The sequence below is a fragment of the Eubalaena glacialis genome, chromosome 13, assembly GCF_028564815.1.
Source record: "Eubalaena glacialis isolate mEubGla1 chromosome 13, mEubGla1.1.hap2.+ XY, whole genome shotgun sequence".
Lineage (NCBI taxonomy): Eukaryota > Metazoa > Chordata > Mammalia > Artiodactyla > Balaenidae > Eubalaena > Eubalaena glacialis.
In genome coordinates, this window is record NC_083728.1 from 42592571 (window position 1) to 42614112 (window position 21542).

General features: G+C 37.6%; 2 protein-coding genes across 2 annotated transcripts; both read right to left on the reverse strand.

The window, feature by feature from the left end:
- Positions 1-8123: 8123 nt before the first annotated feature.
- On the reverse strand, positions 8124-8606 carry LOC133104180 (large ribosomal subunit protein eL21-like). Its single transcript, XM_061209837.1, has one exon. It carries the CDS (start codon positions 8604-8606, stop codon positions 8124-8126), a length of 483 nt encoding a protein of 160 aa, XP_061065820.1.
- LOC133103389 (large ribosomal subunit protein eL21-like) lies at positions 8124-8633 on the reverse strand. Its single transcript, XM_061208785.1, has one exon. It carries the CDS (start codon positions 8604-8606, stop codon positions 8124-8126), a length of 483 nt encoding a protein of 160 aa, XP_061064768.1. The 5' UTR covers positions 8607-8633.
- Positions 8634-21542: the final 12909 nt, after the last annotated feature.

Sequence of the window (21542 nt, forward strand, 5' to 3'; positions counted from 1 at the left end):
AAAAACAGGTAAAATTAATTTTAATAATGTTTTATTTAACCCAGTATATCTAGACCATTATCATTTCAACATGTAAGAAATATAAAAAAATTGCCAATGAGATATTTTATTTTCTTTATTTCATACTAAATCTTTGAAATTGAGTCCATATTTTATGCTTATACTACATTTCAATTCAGACGCTAAATTTTCATTAGAGATGTTTGATCTGTATTTAGATATCAATTGAAAAGGTGTTCACCAAATTGCTTCATGCATAATTAAATATTTTCCAATAATCAAATCATGTTTCAGATTTTAAATTTAATTTAATTTAAATTAAATTAAAAATTTGGTTCCTCAGTCACATCAGTCACGTTTCAAGTGGCTGGTCGCTGTTGTATTGGACAAGGCAGGACTAGGCCCTCGCTGTGCAAAACATGGTCCAGCGATGAGCAGTGACAGCATTTTCTGAGAGCTTGTTAGAACTGCTGAATCTTGGGTCCCACCCTAGATCTTTTCAGTCAAAATCTATATTTTAATTTAATTTAATGCACATTAAAGCTTAAGCTGTTCTCAACTTTGGCTAGGATTTAAAATAACTGTGGGAACTTTAGAAAATACTGTTGCTTACACCCCACCTGAGAACCTTGGAATCAGACTTTCTATGGGGTCCAGACATCAATATTTTATTGAAGCTTTCCAGGTTATTCCAATATGCAGCCAAGTTTGAGAACTGCTGGTCTAGACCAATCCTGATTCATCCCCTCAATTCAGACACATTGCAACCCCAGCACTATGGTAGTGGAAGTTCTTAAGTAACCAAGAGTGGTTTCCATATTTGCTTCCCTTGTTCTGTGGATATTTTCTGTAGGGATCGGTGTCTGGCTGGTATCTGCTATACTTGCTTGGGTCACACTCTCTTGGTCTCTTTTCTCCATTCAATCTGGCTAACTCTTTCTTCTGTTTCCCAGTCAACAGTTTCACCATAGCTTACCTTCCTTATTCTCCCAGGTAGCTGACACGTTAGGCTGTGCTGATCCATATTCAAACCCGATCTGGAAGCCCATCAAGGGCTGCCTCTTCTTCCAGCTCCTCACCTCTGCTTCAGCCCTAGTGAAGATGCATCTTGCTTCTTTGTTGTCATGTTATTCATTGCCTCTGCCTCAGTGTTTCATCCACAGTGTCCTTTTCTTAGTTCTTACACTTCCCACCTTATAGATTTCCAGAATTAATTTCCTTTAGGTGCTCATAATTAATTTCCTTTAGGTGCCTTTGTTTCCTTGATTATGTTTTGCCTTCTCATTGATGATGAGCTCAAATAAGGTGGGTATGAAGTCTACTCATTTAAAGCAGCTCTGAATCTATGAGCTCTAACTGAGATGTGATTTTTATGACCATATTTGGGTACCTTGTAAGCTGCTCATGTACCCTTCTCTGGGTTCCTGGAGACTCAAAATGTACACAGACCTCAAAACATAGGCTTGCATATTTACATGCCTCCATTGCAAACTGTACCACCTGAGCTTGTCTTCTGAGGAGGGAACTTTAGCAGCACAGACTTGGAAAAAAATAGGTGCTTCTCTACTAGGAACCTTCACCTGGGAGGCTCTCATTAGTACAGACAAAGCCACTTTAAAACAAAAGCGTATTCAGTTTGCCCAGCTCTAAGAGGCACTGTCGTGGTCATGTGGACTCATGAACAAAGGGGCTGATTGACAGCCTTTTGAAATCTAACCCGTTTCTTGGTAGAAGAGCTTCTGTACAGGATACATTTCCGTGATGAGTAATTGCTGTCAAATCTAACAAAAGGACTTCTCTAAAATTCAGGCCATGTAGCATTTAGGCTATGTAATAAAACAGCTATGTATTAGGTAGTATTTATTTATTTACATATTAAGAGAATCCTATCAGCTTCTGGAAATTATTATTAAAGTATAAATGTTTTTATTCGAGATTGTGTAAACAAGTATGTGAAGACTGAGCACTTGGAGAAACATAGGAGTTAAGCAATAATAGCAATTCTTACTCTTACGTTTGAAAGTAAATCAGTATTTTAACTGTGTAAACGCCATGATTTAAAAAGTCTTAGTTTAGAAAAATCTGATTTTTGAAATTTAAAATTGTAAGTAAGATCAAAAATATTTTTTAAAGTCATTTAAAAATCTATCACATTTATGTATTTTTTCTAATATTTATATTGCATAAAAAATTAATATGGTAAAGTCCCCATGAAATTTTTGAATAGTCGTTAGAAATGAACTATTCAAAGAAGCTCCCTGAGAAATATGGTCCATATGACTCAAATTATGTATAGAACAGCAAAATATTAAAAGTATAATGTTAGCTTCCTTGTATTAGAATTAAGAAATATCATGAGGAACCCCAGACATTTTGGAGGACTGGAAAAACTTTGACTTTTCTGCAATCAAACACTCTGTTCAGTAAAAGAGGAAAAGCTAATAATTAAATACACATTATATCTAATAAAATACACATTTATGCCAGCATATATAATGAAGTATATCCAATTTGCCCAATAATATATGTAACACATGGGTGTGTTGTGTCTTGCCTTGTTCATAGCACTTTGACAAATAATCTTACCATCCTCTGTGGCCCTGGGCAGAGTCAGTAACATTTTGGTTCCATTCCACAGATTTGAAAATGGAGACTCAGAGAAGAACAATATATACCCCAAATCAGCAGAATGTAAGATTAGAAATCATTCATCTTACTCAACAGCTGGTGTTCTTTTCACTGTAGTATGCTGCCTCTTTATTTCTTAGGGCTCTCAGGCAATAGGACTTTTTAAGCTTTCTGGGCTATGAGACGTTAAAGGACTGGCCAGTGAGCTGACCGCTCCATGGTGGATTCGATCAGCCTGACAAATTAATCCTATCTCCTGACAGAACCTCAGTCCCTTTTTCCATAATTCTGAAAGCATTAAAGATTTGAAATTTAGTTTTCCCATAAGTTTGGCATAAATTTAGTGGCAAAATTATGCCTAAACCAACAGGAGGTTATATATAGTCTTTATTTATCCCACTTTGGGTGAATAGCTATAGGTCTCACTGCATAAATACTGGTGTATTTGCTAGGGATCCACAAACTTTTTCTCTAAAGATCTAGATAGTAAATATTTTAGGCTTTGTGGATCATACTGTCTCTTTGTCAACTACTCAACTCTGCCATCGTGACTGGCACAAAAGCAGCCAGAGACAGTATGTAAATGAAGTCATGGCTGTGTTCCAGTAAAACTTTATTTACAAAAATAGAGGGCAGGTTGGACTTTGACCACTGTCCATAGTCTGTCAACCCCTGGACTTAAGGGTGATGTCTAGATTTGATGGGACTATTGCATAATGTATTATATATGCACCATATTACCTTTCTGACAGTGAAACATATCAGACCCCAAAGGATTTTGGTAAGGGGCCATGGGCCTGTATCTAAGATTTAAAGGAAATATCACAGAAGAGAAAGTCATCTCTGTTTTGGTCAAGCACTAAAGTCTTCGTATACGCATGACTGGAGGGCTAACTTAAGTTCAGGTATTGCCAGTGCCTTAGTCAAGAATGAGTGCTGTGAACCAGAAAGTATTTAAACACATAAGTTCATATTTGCCCCACATAACAGTAAGTTCAGTGGTAGGTAGTACTGGGCTGGTTCAAGCTAAGTGGTTCCCTCAGAAATCCAGCCTCTCTCCATATTCATTCTCTACCATCCTTAGTTGATAAGCCTTCATCCTGATGATCATTGCCTCATGGTTGCAAAATGGGTGCTGTACCTCCAGGTGTCACATACACACTCCCAGCAGAAAGCAAAAAAAGGAAGTGGGGAACATTGTATCTATATTAGAAAAGCAGAAACTTATCCCCAAATCTCAACATTTAGTCTATCACTGGACTAAACAGGGTCACAAAGCTACCACTAATTGTAAGGAAGCCTCTGGAAGCAAGTATTTTTAGTTGGGTTCGTTTTCATTACCCACTGAAATAGGGAGAAAAGATATTGGGTGGACAAGTTGCACCATCTGCTGAGGCATCTGTTCTTGTTTTGGTAGCTGTTACATTTCATTACAGATATTTAACATTTTATAGTCTTCTCTCCTGGGCAACATATCTTTTTAAGTATCACCAGTGTTAGCAGTGTTTTCCATCTGAGTTGGAAAATTAAATAACATGATTCACATTTTTAAAATGTAAATGTTGTGTAATATGAATGTATAATCACTTGAGAATGGATTTTTCAGAAATAAACTTTCCTGAGGATTTTAGTGTTGGAGGATTTTGTTTAGATGGGACCCTTAGTATGTGTGTTTGCAAGGTTTGAGGAAAGACTGAGGTTGAAATCAGTGGAAGGCAGCTTACACATTCAGCCTTGTAAGCAAGTCTTTGTTCTCATGAGGGACAATTGCACAGTAGAGCAGGATTTCATGGCATGGCATGGTGAACTCAGAGAGCTTTAAGATAGAACAGTCACCAGTAACTTTCTTAACTATGGCTCTGCTACAAGTCTGAGAGAAAAGCAATTAGATAGGCACACAGAGACCATTTTAGTTTTTACTTGTGTGTCTTGGGATTTTTTTTTTTTTTAACATCTTTATTGGAGTATAATTGCTTTACAATGTTGTGTTAGTTTCTGCTGTATAACAAAGTGAATCAGCTATATGTATACGTATACCCCCGTATCCCCTCCCTCTTGCATCTCCCTCCCACCCTCCCTATCCCACCCCTCTAGGTGATCACAAAGCACCAAGCTGATCTCTCTGTGCTATGCAGCTGCTTCCCACTAGCTATCTATTTTACATTTGGTAGTGTATATATGTCAATGTTACTCTCTCACTTCGTCCCAGCTAACCCTTCCCCCTCCCTGTGTCCTCAAGTCCATTCTCTACGTCTGTGTCTTTATTCCTGTCCTGACCCTAGGTTCATCAGAACCATTTTTTTTTAGATTCCATATGTATGTGTTAGCATATGGTGTTTGTTTTTCTCTTTCTGACTTACCACTACTGGGCCTATACCCTGAGAAAACCGTAATTCAAAAAGAGTCATGTACCACAGTGTTCATTGCAGCACTATTTACAATAGCCAGGACATGGAAGCAATGTAAGTGTCCATCGACAGATGAATGGATAAAGAAGATGTGGTGCATATATACAATGGAATATTACTCAGCCATAAAAAGAAATGAAACTGAGTTATTTGTAGTGAGGTGGATGGACCTAGAGTCTGTCATACAGAGTGTCTTGGGATCTTTACCCTCCTGTCTGAGGTGGTATTTATTGTCTTTCTGGACACAGGGCACTTACTTGTTCTTTTTTTTTTTTTTTTTTGGCATAAGCTACTGTAATAAGGAAGGATAGAGGTACCCACACAATTTCAAATGTCTCTTTGCTTTAGTAGGCTATCCTAAAATGGTACATGTGGGAATAGCATGAAAATAAATAGATTCATTTATTGATTTGTTTAGACCTTAAATGTAAGTGAAATTAGTTTTTCTTCAACTAAGTTCTGTAACACTGAATTAATTCTAGAATCTGTTTCAATGTAGCCATTATGACTAAGTTATAATGATGACCTTTGATCTGTCAGATAAAGCCTAATTTTGAAATAATGCCCATCAGACCCTCATCTGCCATACTTTTGAAAACTGCAGCAAGAAAATCCAGTTTTTAACCCAAATAGTTCATGGTTCTTAGGGAATCCAGAATTAAGTGACCACCAAGAACTATTTCAGAAGTGACCAGAAATGGAATGGTCTGCATTTTGATGAGGAGAAATGAAGAAGAAGCCATGTTGGTAACTATTTGAATCTGGATTACTCTGTGGCGTCCAGATCATTCATTAACATGATCAAACAAACTAGAATCAGCAGATACTGATGAAAAACAAACAGCTAAAAGAGAAGGATCAATGTGAACAAACCTACCAACTGAGCCAGAAGAAACAGAAATAAATGAGAAGAGATAAATCCTTAAAATAATTCCAAATTTTATCATGAGGGATAGTTAAGAACAGACTCCTATGGAAGAGGAGTAGTTCAAGACCAAGAAGGGATTCTTGGAAATTAAAGTGTAATTGTTGACTTAAAAAATAATAGTATAGTGGAAAGATGAAGAAACCTTCCAGAAAAACAGAGCGAAAGAACAAAGAGTTGGAAAATATGAGTGAAAAGATGAGACATGATAGTGGTCCTACATTTTCTTATAGAGTGTCTGGAAAGAGAAAATTGAAAAAAAATTGGAGGAAATAAAAGATACATACACACACACATTTTTAACTTTTCCAAATCTTCAGACAACAAAGGCCCTCTGAGTGCAAAGTAGGTTGAGTAAGCATATGAGTGGATTGGTAATTAAACACATTTCCCTGATATTTCAGAACACCAAGGAGCAGGAGAGGATGCTAAAAGATTCCAGAAATGGGAGTGGGATAGGGAATTGACTACAGAGATGATTTCTAGAGGACAAGAGAATGATACCTTCCTGGTTTGGTAGGAATTTTGATTCTGTTCCCAACAAACTGCAAATTCAGTATGAAGGGAAAATAAAAGCATTTTAAGACAAGTAAGAACTAAAACATTTGCTCATCCCCAGGCCATTCCTAAAAGAATTAATGCAGTAAAATAAAAGAGAGAAATGTGGGTTCCAAGGATAGGTGGATAAACTAAACTAATACAAAAAACAAGAAACCCCAAGACAGTAGCTCTTTGGCAAATGTTTAAAAGAAAAAAAAAAAAAAAGCTGTCAAAAGCAGAATAGGATTTTTAGGGAGCTCTAAAATCCTAAAAGCAAATGAAATTTCTATAAGAGAAAGTTTGATAAAACTGCATGTTCTCAGTTAATGAAGTATTTAAGTCGGGCCCTTCTCGACTCAGTTTTCTTTGTTCTGGTTCTTGGAGCAGCACCGGTTAGAGCAGTGTTGTATGGCCTTCTCTTCCTTCACACGCACAATTTGTTTCTGCGGAGAGTAGGTACCATGTAATTTTCATATTGTAAATGCTGTTCATTTTGCAATTTACAAACATCACTGTGTAAAAAAGTTATAGTACAGAACATGGTATAAATGATAAAACTTTGACAATGTGAGAGTAGTAGTTTGCTAGAGAAAGGTTGGGAGGTGGAAAGAGAAAGAAGGTGAAAGGAGACAGAGGGACCCTAATCCCTCATTTTACAGAGAGAGCGAGATAACACTGCCTCAGTTTGGTGAGTTAAGAAGAGAGGTTTAAACTGTCTACAGATCAATTGAAAAACAAAATATTATATAATATTAGCAGTGGTGAAGAGAAGGAAAAAAAGGGAATGGCATACTGTGGAGTCAAATGATAATTTTTAAGTTGACAAATCAAGAAATAGGGGTTTGAGCATATTATCTGGAGTCACACTTTCCAATTCAGTAGCTACTGGCCAGGCGGGGTTATTGAGCCATTGAAATGCGGCTTATCCAAACTCAGATGTGCTGTAAGGAAAATACACATCAGATTCCCAAGACTTAGTATGAAAAAAATGAATGTTAAAATACCTCAGTCAGTTTTAGTATTGAATAATGTTGAACTGATAGTATTTTCAGTCTATTTAAATAATATATTGCTAAAATTAATTTTACCATTTTCTTATTGTTGTTTTTAATGTATTACTAGAAAATTTAAAATTACATATGTGGTTCGCTAGAGTTCTATTGAATAGTCCTGCCTCTAGAGAGGTATGGAGGTAGACTAGAGGAGTTGAAATCAGAAATGATCAATTTATTTGTAGCATTGTGGGAGTGGACTGGTGTGATGGGAAAGGAAGCCTTTTTGTCTTATACTTTTATATCTTTTAGAAAATTATTTTTATTAAATATTGAGCAGTTTCAAAAGGATATTTGTAAAATATATGAAAAGCATGAGGAAGAACGAGATAATAAATATTCTTAATCACCACACAGTTTAAGGAAACAAAGAAGCAAAAACAACCCACCATTTACCTTGAAGGCATTTCTCCCTCCCACCCCAAGCTCCTGGACTGTTTTAATTTTAATTTTTATTATTGTCATCATAATAAAAATAATCATATGCCTTTCAAGAAAGTTTTTAAGTGGAGGATATCTTTTTTTTTTTTTTTTTTTTACGGTCCAGGTCTTTTATTTTCTTTACATCCATCATACCATGAATTCATAGGGATTGGGCTCCAACAGTTCAGGCTCTTTTCCATTGGTTCTCACGAAGTGTGCTTCTCTGGGTGGGGCAGGCTGGTGCTCCAGTTGAACCCAAGTACCTTTCTCTTTGGCTTCCTTCTTTTTCTGATCATTTTCCTTCACCCGTTTCAGGAATCTATCTCGGCTCTTAGAGTACTTAATATGCTTGATACACACGTTAATTCTCTTGGCAAGAATCTTGCCCTTAACTTGTTTGTTTACAATGATGCCAACAGCATGCTGGGTAACATTGTAGACTCTCCCAGTTTTGCCATGGTAACATTTGTGGAGCATTCCTTTTTGAACAGTGCCCATTCCCTTGATATCTACAATATCACCTTTCTTGTAGATTCGCATGTATGTGGCCAAAGGAACAACTCCACGTTCTCTAAAAGGCCTAGAGAACATGTAGCGGGTGCCCCTCCTCTTTCCCTTTGTGTTGGTCATTTTGGTGACTTACTGGAAGATGGCGGTTCCGGCCAAAAGGCAGGATATCTTGTATAGTTTTTTTGTTTGTTTGTTTGGGTAATTTGGCAGTATTAAATTTTTAAATGGCTATGCTATTGGAATTAGTTGTTCCCTTTGAGAAATGTGTTCTATGTGTTCCAAAAAATGCAAACTGCAAAGAAGTATGTAAAACTTGATGTCATTTTAATTTTTCTTAAAAACATGTATGTTTGTATATCTACTTTATAACTCTGCATGTACACATACATATACATGTATATGCTGCCATACACATAGACATGATATATGTATGTATACACACGAACATATGCATAGTCAGTACCTGGTAACATTGCTTATCTCTCATAAGTCTGATTGGAAGGGTATTTTCTTGTTTTATACATTTTCAGAGGCAGATGATCATGCAATTATAATTTTATTTACTTAGTGGTGATCATTTTCTATATTTTTCCTCATGAAAATACTTGAAGAAATAAAATAAATATTTAAATATGTTTGAACAGTTAGGGCTTTTTTAGAAGAGAACACATTGCCTTAGAAGGTAGGAAGCAACATGTTTTGAATTTTTTTAAAAAAAAGGTTAAGTTACACAAAAAGTATTAAAGCCATCATTTTTCTTCTCCCCCACCCCAAGTGTATTAGTCCAAGAGGCAGGTGTTATCACTTTCAAACCAACCCTAAAGCTGATTGCTTATCTCATCCTTTCAGTCTAAGGCACTTGGAAGGAACACAACAGTCTTCCTCCAGTGCTTCCTTTCCAACACAAAATGTAAGAAGCCTGTCAGCAAATCACATTAATGTAGTGAACTGTACTTCCCGCAGGACAGTCAAAGCAAAGGAGATGCATGAATCATTTTAATTTGCTGAATGTAGGCCATGATATATAGGTAATGTTTACTTTTTCTCTAATTATACGTGTTCATGAGCACTGAAAAGAATCTTTTTTGCGGGGTGGGGGGCAGAGCGCCACGCAGCTTGTGTGATCTTAGCTCCCCAACCAGGGATTGAACCTAGGCCACCACAGTGAAAGCGCCGAGTCCTAACCACTGCACTGCCAGGGAATTCCCTGAAAAGATCTTTTTTACTTCATAAAATTACAAAGAAGAAATGAACTATTTACTTCAATCCTATCATCCAGACATAACCACTAATAATATTTTGTTATATATATATATTTTTTTTAAAATTATTAGCACCTTTAATTATTATTTATTTATTTATTTATTTTTTGGCTGTGTTGGGTCTTCGTTTCTGTGCGAGGGCTTCCTCTAGTTGCGGCAAGCGGGGGCCACTCTTCATCGCGGTGCACGGACCTCTCACTATCGTGGCCTCTCTTGTTGCAGAGCACAGGCTCCAGATGCGCAGGCTCAGCAATTGTGGCTCACGGGCCTAGTTGCTCCGCGGCATGTGGGATCTTCCCAAACCAGGGCTCGAACCCGTGTCCCCTGCATTAGCAGGCAGATTCTCAACCATTGTGCCACCAGGGAAGCCCTTGTTATATTTATTTCTAGTATTTCCAGACATAAACATAAACTATACTTTGAAACTTTGGACATATCATTTCTATGTCTTCTGTTTTTTTCCCCAAAACCATTATATTTGGAGTGCTTTTTCATGGCATTGAATATTCTTCATAGGCATTGTTTTAATAACTTTGGAATAGATCATTTTAGAGAAATCAATGAAAAATATGAGTTTAAATTGGAAATGAATATATTGAATTTTTATTGGGGTTGGAATTGAACATATTTGTTCTTCTAGGGGAGTTTTAGTATACAATTGATACCATAAGTGAAAAGATAATGAAATGTTTACCTTGTCATAATCAATAACAATTTTCTTAGCTGTATTAGGTGAATGGAAGTCTTTATGGATGTGGAAGACATGTCCAAAGACACATCTTGAATGAAAACAGATGGTTGTACACTTCCGTACCCACCAATAGATGAAAAGGCGGAAACTTCATTAATGCAAAGTGGCTTGGAGCTGTAACCATGCATCTCAGGACAAAAATGAATCTAGATTCTGTTCTTGTCTCAAGGAGGCAGAAGGTTAAAGGCTTATTTTTGCCAGGCTGTTTACCCCTAACGGATGACTCATTTGGCATAAGCTAGCCTTGTCAAGGTGAATTGCACTGGTACCAAGTCTAATACATATCATGAAAGATGGGATGTGTTGGTGGTTATGGAAGGGTGGGTGTGTGGAATTATATCTTCTGAGGTCAAGTGGATGAACGGGGTTGGATGGGTGGGGGAAGGAATTGTCTTTAGGATAGGTAGGAATCCAGGAGCTGGTACCACCTGAGGAGAACCACTGGATTTTTATTTTAAGTGGAAGATCAAAGACATTTACAAGGATTATAATAAGGAAGAGTGTGATAAGGCAAGAGGGGAGGATCAAACAGGTAGTCAGGTGAATGAGAGAGTGGAGAGAGGAACTTATAAAAATCATAGCTCCCACCTTCCGGATGCCTTCTGTGGGCCAGCCACCTGTCTCCTGTGGGTGGAATGCGAGTCACCTGCTTAGGGGGGAGTGATGGAGGAATAGGCCGGGTTTCTTTTTACTTGGCATGTAAGGATAATAAGGTTGAAGGAAATGGGAAAGAAGGACATAGATTGAAGTAAACAGAGCCTTAATTATTAAAAGAGTTTGAAGAGTTGACATTGTCTGACATTTCAAGAGGAATTAAAGGCTCCTTTTAAATGACTCACAGAAGGTCATAGGATTGTTCACAGGTAGCCCCAGGAAGTTGCCCACCACTACTGGATATGGATGTGAACTCTTTATTCCTCTAAGATCCTGACCTCTGGGACAGACAGTGTATTCTCTGATGAAAAGTAAAACTACCTTCCCTTTGCATTAGGATTTGTAGGCTCCCTCTCAAGCTAGTTTAAGCAAGAAAAAGAGGAATTTATCAAAAGGATGCAGGGCTGTTTCCAGGGATCCCATGGTAAGAAAGGAAGAATCTGAAAATAGGAACTAAAAAGCTTTCAAGAATCCAGGCGGCAATTGATTTTCAGGTTCTCTCTCATCTCTGCTCCTCCAGTGCTATTTTTCTCTGTCCCCAATTCTCTTTCCACATGAGGTACAATGACGGTTCCAGATGTTTACATCTCCTTGTTCAAGCAACTCATGACTGGCCCTCTGAAGTCTGACCCCAAATTCTCAAGAGAGGAAGAAGCTGATTGGCTCAGCTTGAGGACATGTATGTCCATCCTTGGTCCAGTCAACTCTGGCCAGTGGTAAGGTCCTAGCACAAATATGGGTGCCATTGATATGCCATGGAAATGGGTCAGATAATAATTCTCAAAGAAGTTGTGGGCTTGATGGGCTCTCCAAAATTGACCACTACCACTGACACCTTAGTAGATGTGGGGCAGGGGACATAGCCTTTCACCATCACTGTGTTTTATTTTCCACCAAAAATAATATCTAGTTCCTTGCACTTGAAAATGTGGTCCATGAACCTGCAGCATTAGCATCGCATGGGAACCTAGAAATACAGACTCTTAGGCCCTACCCCAGACCTACTGAATCAGAATCTGACAGTTCACGAGATCTCCCAACAATTGTAGGACATAAATATTTGAGAAATGCGGATTAGGCAGAGGAGCGAATTAGGAACCACAGATTAGGGCTGCTAAAAGGGCTTCTTCCAGAGAGGGGTGGCAGCCAAATTGTTTTGTCTGAACTTCAGCTGAGAGCCTTCCCCTACCCTCACCCAAGCTTCCTTTTGAGTGCATTTCTGCTGGAAATTCAGAGTTCAGGACTAGGATGGAGAGAGATGCCAGTGTCTGATGTGGGAACCATAGTGTATGCTGTTCTGTTTTGGCACTGAGGGGTGATCTGTGGGGTGAAAAAAGGAAAGAGAAAAGCAATAAAGGTGTTACTATTATCGCCAAAATGGAAGTATCAGCAAGCCTGCTTTTAATTAGGTAGTCATTATCTTGAAGTTAATAAATGTCACTTATATATTAAGTCACTAACCTACCTCTGTTTTTATGTCCAGCTCTGCAAGTTTTTAAAGTCCCTAAAATGGCATCTTTTCATAAAGCTTAAGCTCTTTTTCAGCTAAGCCAACAACTTTTGATTATGGAGAAATTACTAGATTGATTGTTTAGAATACAGATACCCTCAAGAAACTTACTAGGTAGAACATCTTTGGCAGCAATTCAGAAATCCATGCCATTAGCGTTTTGGACTTTGAAGTCTAAAAAGGTGAATTTCAGACACTCTACTTTGCAAGAATTCTATTTTCCTACTTTTCTCTTGTTTACTCCTTAAAAGAATCCTGGGAACTGACGTGGGTCACTTTAACCTGCCGTTGCTGTTAAATCAAACTGCTCATTTGCAGGGAAGTATTTATTATTTAGTAACTTAACCAGAAATCCATAAAAAAAAATTTTCTCATAAAAATCCTTGCTTTGTAAACTGCCAGAAGTGACCAGATAGAAATAACAAGAATTTCTAGTTCTCCAGGCAAACAGGAAACCCCACCTCAGTGGGACCCTGCCGACACCAATTCAGAACTTTTTTCCAACTTATTTTGTTGGAATAGAAGCATTTGGGTTTACTGGATCAGACTGAAATGTTTGAAGCCAACTGCTCTAATACCCTTGGTATTCCAGGTGACCAAATTTCTATATTCATTAAAAGAAAATATCATTTTGTCTGAAGGTTTAACATCCTTATATTGGATAGAAATATAGAAGTGTCTGGAAATCTCTGAGTACTGTTTCTCATCCTTGGCTGCACATTGGAATCACTGGAGAGCTTTGACAACTACTGGTGCCTGAGCTGCACCTCTGGAGATTCCGATGTAATTGCATGCAGCCTGAGCATGGGGATTTTTAAACCCTCTCCTCCAAGGAGAACCATGCAAGGTTGAGCCATCATCTTATGGACCTGTTCATCAAACAGTCCCACTGGGGGGCATTTGTAGGTACGCTTGTCAAAATGCAGACTCCCAGCTACCAGCCCAAGAGAATCAAATTCAATAGTTTGGGGACAACTTTAAGAATCTGAATCTTTAAGCAAGCCAAGCTCTGTTGAGATTCCAATAGAGGAGGCCCTTGGGCCACACTTAGAAACACTTTATTGGAGATTATTTCTAAAAAGAGAGTGACTGGAAGAACTGAAATGTGTTCAATGTTGGGTTGTTAGTGATCCATCAGCAAGTGATTCAGGAATATTTTAAAAAGCTGAAAAAACAGTAGTGTGATATAGGGACAAGACTCCTTGTGTAACGATGAAAGAGTGGAGTTCTGGGCCTCATTTTGCTTCTCTAACCAGTTCTGTGGCTCCAGGTAAGACACCCAGTTTCTCTGGTACCCAAGCTCTTTGCCTCTCAAATGAGGACCTTGGGAAATATTAATCTCACGTCACCTGAAGCTCCAATACTTGATGAGTTTCTGATAGTAAAGACTTTCTGTTCTCATGAATTCTTACAGAAATTTCCAGCAGGACTCTTGATGTTTGCCCTAAAACAGTGGGGCAACAAGCATAGTAGCTTCTCCATCACCTGGGCTCAAGAAATGCAAAGTCTTGAGCCCTGCCCCAGACTTGCTGAAGCTGAATCTTTGAGAGTGAGGGCCACTTCTCCAAAAATAGTACTTGGAAAAAATAAAGTTGAGAAGTGTTCTTTTTATCTACAGTGAAGGAAAATCACCTCTATAAGTATGAACTTTTAACACTGTTTAAAAATGTTACAATATCTATGTTGGCAAGCTGATTCAAATTGAAAGGGAGCTCTTAAAAAATGCTGAACTCTAGAGCCTTGATACACAAAGTGTGGTCTCCTAACTGTCAACATCATCATCACCTGAGAATTTGTGAGAATTGCAGAATCTCTGGCTCCACCCCAGACATACTGAATCAGAATTTGCATTTTTTTTTGCTCAAGAAAATCTGATAATTTATTTGCAGGTTAAAGTCTGAGAAACACTGCTCTAGATAAAGATGTTAAAACTGTAATGACAGGTTTCCTTACCTTCAAAATATTATTTATACACCTATCAGTAATCAGTTCCTCCCACACACCTGTAGGCAAATCTAGGGAAAAAATTTTTTTCTTTTAAGTTTGTTCTGCACTTGTTTCAACTTAATAATTCGTAGGTGTTGTCTTCCTTGTATTTTGAGGCATTTAAACCTTTTTTCCCATTCTGCCTTGAAGAAAGTTACTTAACACTTTTACTTTTTCTTCCTTTGTTTTTTTTCTCTTTTGAAGCTGCCATCTCAGGCTGGATCCCTATATTACTCGAGAATATTTTTTAAACTTATTTTTCTGATATCTGGCCCACTTCTCTAAGATGGAGGATGGGCAGAGTATTGTTGAGTTGTTTTGTTTTTTATTTTGTTTTGTTGTGTATTGTGATTCATTGCTATGTCTGTAGCGGTCTCAATAAAATTATAAGTTTGAAGATTAACATTAAAGTATAACAAATTATAAATTAGAAGATTAACACTGCATTGCAGAATTTCCTTTTGAAATGGAAAAATTCATTAAGGATCCATTAATTCCAGCAGTAGAGCCTTCTACATTACCAATAAAGAAGAACCAGCTCTGTGCAGTGATCACCTTTGGATAGGCAGAGGCAACTTGAGATTTCACAATCAGAACAGGGTAGATTGGGTGTAAAATAGATGGAAATGGAGCCCAGCACACTGTGTGCATATTCTTGTGTGGCAACTTTTAAAAATAATTTTTAATCATGTTATCATTTAAGTATGCTAGTATAGCTCCTAGGTTCCAGGATATTTTTGGCCTTCTCAAAAAATAGGTGAGTTCTGAAAAAATTTTATTGGCTCCAAAATATAAGATGAAAACTATAACAAAATGACTGTTTCATTAAATATCTCCCAAATAAGACATTTCTTTGTCAACTATTTTATCAACCGTGACATTATCTCAACTTGTAACTTAAATCATCCTCATGGACTTATATACCAACTACATGTGCTGTGAGTGCCATCAGTGTTTTTGATATGATTTAGGGTGATACTAAAAAATAAGAATTTGTAGAACAACAAAGATCTTAAAACCCTGACCTGCCATGGTTAATTACTTCCTTTCTTCTTTTCTATGATTATTCCATATCTACTTTCCTATTTAGAAGTAGAAATTGGTCAGAGTTCTTTGTTTGTTTGTTTGTTTTTGGTAAAAATAAAAATGTGCCATAAAAGGGCAACTTTTAGTCAAGTTTTGCGGGATTGCTTTTCTCTAGAAAAGCGATTCTTGATCTTTTGGGGAATTAACTCATTTGAGGATCTCATGAAAGCTAAAGAAACTGCTCTAGAAACATGAAAGTATGCACGAAAATATACATTTGGGGCTGAAGGTTAATGTTTCAGTAAAGTCTCTTTGGATGACAAAAATTAGTAAAACAAACCAACAAATAAAATTAACTAATATGTTGACTTTCGGAGTTTTAAGCAAGGAAAGGATAACTTTTTGGTTCACGTAGCTGGAAAGGTGCTTCAGATACAGCTGGTTCCAGGGTCTCATTAGTCTGATTGTACTGGACCTGGCTTCCTTGGTCCCTCTGATGTGCCTTCTCCTATGTTTGGACAGTTCTCTGACTTTACATGTTAGTCATTGATAGCTCTAGCATCAAACCTAGCAGAAGAAAGACTCTACTTCCCAGCTATCTCAGATATATCAGGTCAAATATATCACATATATCACAAGTGAACTTGTTAATCCCGATTGGTCAGATCCAATATTCTGTCCATTCCTGAGCCAGGCGCATTCCATCCCTCGCCATGGGAGATCCGAGCCCAGGTCACAAGCTGCACTTCTGGAGTCAGTATCGCTGGGACCTCAGGAATGGAGAGCAGGAGAGGGGAGGACTTCAAGATGAACATTATTAGGACACTCTTATCAATGGAACGGGGAGTGGTGTTAAGGGGCAAAGGCAACCAGAAGCCACTGCCATGAGCAACTCCTGCTTTAGAGATAAAGAAACCATCTAATTAGCTCAAGCCAACCTTTTTTTTACTCCTACAGAGCCCAAAATGCATGCACATCTTATTCATTCCTTTAATAAAAATGTACGGTGCACCTTCTGTACATGTATATTTTCAACCATGCATCCATGACCCTTATCCTCACGGATGCATTTTTTTGAACTTGTCATCACATACCTTGTCTAAAATGCTGTGCTTGTGTTAACATTTGAGCAACGTGGGTAAGCACATTGTATTTCCTCAAGTATCTTCCCTAGAGGTGTAAAAATGCAGGTGTCTCAGTCCCTAAGCATCCAAACTTACTCCTAATACTTCAGGCTATGTTTGCCAAGCCTCATGGGAAGTTTGTCTTTAAACAAGTCTGCAGTACTTATTTTCGGCTTGATTAATGTAGTTCATTGTTAACAGGAAATGAAAGATACATTTAAAATCCGCAAGTAGTGAACAACAGAAAACCTATGAGGGACATGCTAACAGTTGTCAGAAGGTAAAAGGATTTATATTCTGTCTTCATTTGTCAGTCATGGGACTGATAGCTAGGATTGGAATGGACAGAATACCTCGATCTGACCAGTTGGGATTAAGCTCAATTCTGAAACTTTATTTGCGATAGATACCTGGGAAGTAGAGTCTGTCTTCTGCTAGGTTTGACACTATCAGATATCAGCCTGGAGCTGTCACCTATAAGAGATAATTTGTTTAACATCTATCATCATTCCAACATATCCATCATTCCAGTTAAAGAGGGCTGAGTGATACTGAAAACTCTGCAAAACAGTGGTAGCTTTACTTTGGCCATGGATTGCTGGATTTAATGGGACCTTTCTGGAACGTCTAAATAATCCCATCTTTAAAGACCATGAGATGGGACTATTTTATAAATAAATTGGCCTTTTTTATCAGCAGAGATGAAGTCAGGAAATGGAAACCACTCCAGGTGTTTCAAGCAGAAGAGATTTAATACAGGGGACTGGGTGCTTACAAAATGGCATGAAAGACTGAAGAATGAGGAATGTGTGTCCACCCCTGGACTTTTGAGTTCAAAGGCATGCCACTGTTGCTATTGCTGCCACAACTTCCTCTAAAACCTGTATCTTTCAGACCTTTCTTGCTAGGAGCAGAGCAGCAGGAAAATGGCCACTGTCTTTCAGATATTTAATTAGTGCTTCTAATTGGCTCCAATTCTAACTGGAACCCAGCTGCAAAGAAGTCTTAGAAATGTAATGTTTAGCTTTCTGGCCTCCCCAGCCGAAGAAGGGTGGAATGGAGTTCACAGACAATCTACAGTATATACTACAGCTTTTAGAAATGCAATCAGTTTCTCAAAGAGATATCTGCATTTCTGTGTTCATTGCAGCATTATTCAGAGTAGTCAAGATACGGAAACAACCTAAATGTCTGTCAGCAGATAAGTGGGTAAAGGAAACATGATACACACACACAGACACACACACACAGACACACACACACTGGAATGTTATTCAGCCTTAAAATAGAAGGAAATCCTGCCATTTACAACATGGATAAACCTAGAGGACATTATGCTAAGTGAAATAAGCCAGACACAGAAAGATAAATACTGCATGATCTCACTTATATGTGGAATCTGAAAAAGTCAAACTCGTAAAAACAGTAGAATGGTGTTTGCTAGGGGCAGAGGGGTGGGGGAAATGGAGAGATGTTAGAGAGTACAAAGTTCCAGTTATATAGGATAAATACCTTCTGGAGACCTAATGTACAGCATGGCAACTATAATTCATAATACTGTATTGTATACTTGGAATTTACTGAGAGTAGATTTTACATGTTTTCACCACACACACAAAAGTACCAAAAAAAATGGTGACTATGTGAGGTGATAGATGTTAATTAGCTTGATTGTGGTAATCATTTCACAATGTATACATATATCAAAACATCATATTATACACCTTAAATATATACAATTTTTATTTGTCAATTATACCTCAGTAAAGCTGGAAAAAAATGGGTTTTCCTGGGATTTTATAATGAAATCCCATTTTTTGTTCAAGAGAAACCACCTATCTACTGCGATTTTAAATAGTGTTAAGATTAGGCCTCAGTAAACTGTATGTTTTCTTCTTTTTAAACTTTACATTTGAATTTACAGACAGTACAATTCACATTTTTGGTTTGAGTTATGTGAGTTTTGCCAAATGCATTGAGTCATGTAACCACTGACATAATTAGGACACAGAGCAGTTCCATCACTCCGGAAAAATACTCTTCTGCTGCCTGTTTGTAGTTAAGCCCTTTCTCCATCCTTTACCCCTAGCAACCACTGATCTGCCCTCCATCATTAATAGCTTTGCCTTTTCCAGAATAGCATAGAAACGGAACCATACAATTTGTGTTGAATCCCACATTAGGACAGTGTATTTGAGTTTCTTCTCTGTTGTTGCTGACATAGATAATCCATTTATTATTGCTGAATGGTATTCCATTGTATGTATTTACCATTCCTGACTTTCATTTTGAGAGTATCAAAGTTTTGAGAGTATCCTTTTATTTAAAATCTCCTTATATATTTTTAAATAGCTCTACTTTGCCTCTTAATCATGACAAAGAAATGAGGAAGACAAATTTCTTCCCTTTCCTGGATGACTTCAAACTAGGTGTTCATCACGACAGTTCATCAAGTTATATAGTCTATAATTATGATTCCTGAATAGGAACACGATAATTAGACAAATCTCAAGAAATGGAATTTTTTCTATTCTAAGAGTTAGACCAAGTGCCTAGAATGTATTAGGTGCCCATTCTTATCACTTCAATGAGTTTTCCGAAAGATGAAATACTTTTTAAATGAATTATTTGTTAATTGGTGCCAGATTAGAACTGAAAGGCCAGTGAAGGCCACCTAAATTCTTATTTGAAAAAGTAGAATCATTTTTGGCTTTATTCACAGAGAGCCTTTCCTGTAGACAGATTTCAGCATATTTTGATGATTCATTGTAGAAATGTGTTTATCAGTTACAGTAGGAGAAAGCATTACCAGCTAACAGCTAAGAAAAGGAGAAAAGGTTACATCATTCAGTTTCAGGTTCCTAAAGGCATTAGTGGGCAGAATGTAATTAACCAGCTTTGGATTCATCCAGTTTGAGGACTTATCCCCCATCTCTTTTCTGAAGGGTTCTGTGATCATTCATTATCTCAAGTTTTTTGGTTTTGCATTTTAAATCTTATTTGAAAAGCAGAACCCTGATGGCACTGTGCTTTCTTAGGCTCAGTTGAACAGTCAGGGGTGAAGAAACCACGAAGTTTTCTTATAATGACAATACCCCAAACATCCTGTATGTTACATTCATTGTCTCATGACCTTATCAGGGAGGTAGTATTATTATCAACATTTAAGTGTTAAGAAAGCTGAGGTTAAAAGAAGTTAGGTACCTTTCCCAAGATTCACATAGCTCATCAAGAAGAACTTGAACCCAGGGCTGCCTGGTAACAAAGTCTATGCTTTTAACCACTAAGTTTTAGCTTTTCCACTGCAGTTAAGCTATTTCGTATATATCTAATTATGTGCATTTATTGTTAAGATGTACCTGCTTATCCAGATTACTTACCTCCATCAATCATTTTTGAACAATGTGAAGTATGAGTAAGTAATACAGCCTGCATAAAATATTTGTGGCCCAGTGAGATGACTAATTAGTAATCCCGAGCTTCTTCCAAGAAGGGTTGCCCACGCGCAACTTTAGTGGAGTTTTCTACAGCACTTGGGCCTGGAGTCAGAAGTCACATTTAATGTCCAGGCTAACCGCATTAGTTGGGGCTTTTAGAGTGTGTGCTTATTGGATTTCAGAGGGATATGTTTTGACCTGATGTATAAAAACCTTCTTAATAACAGAACTTTGTTGCAGTGGGATTCTGCTATATCATTTAAAAATAATTTGATGAAACTAGATCAGATCAGGGACTTGTAGCTAAAGCGTTCTAGGCACTTTAGTAGACATTATGCTCTGCTAAGGAGGATGCTGATGGGCGATCAGAAATTCAAGGTGGAACGTGACTAATGCCCTACACGCTGCCATGGTTATCATCGTAAAGTGTTTACAAAGGGCTCCGACTTAGATGATCAAGCTGCCTGACCCCCCAGTCAAACATAAGCCTGGACAAGATTGTTTTAGCATGTTCTACGTACATTTCATTGTGGCAAGTCATGTGCTTTCTAGGTTCTTCTGTGCAAAGCTAATAAGCTACAGGAGAGGCCGTTAATCAAATTGTTTTAGAGTGTATTCCATTTCTGAGGGTGAGTAGGTGTGACACGTTTCACACTGTGAGCACACCCTTAAAATTAAAAGATGGTCTAGGTTGATACCAGACAAGGTCAACTTGCTCTTGTGTCTAATGAAAAGGTCCTCACAGTTTGTTCACTGGAGCAGTTAACTTGACTTAGCTTGTGAGCTTCTGGTTATAGGAATTATTTTTCTCATTTCGTTTTGCCTCTTGGTACATAGTACAGTATCTGATACACAGCAGGTACTTATATATATATAGTATGTGTGTATGAGTGTAAAATACTTCAAAGTTACATGGGAGGAAATCCCATGTGATTCAGGGGAGGCTGAGAACTCTTCGGGGAATGGAAATCTTTGATTGCTTCAAATCCTCAGTTGGTATATATTTATTAAAGAACAATGTATTGAATGTTTGACATAGATAAGTGTTTTGCAGGAGGGATAATGATATACTTGTTTTTGCAAAGTATACAATCAAGGGTGAAAGACCTGAAGATGGAGCCTAGCATGATTCTACTACTACGTTTATTATTAGTCCTGCCTAACATTTATTGAGCAATAATTAGATGTCAGACTCCTTCTAAGTCATTTCTGTATTAACTCATTTAATCCTCAAAACAGTCCTATTGAAGTAGGCATTATGATTATCTCCATTTTACAAATGAGGCATCTGAGGCTCAGAGACATT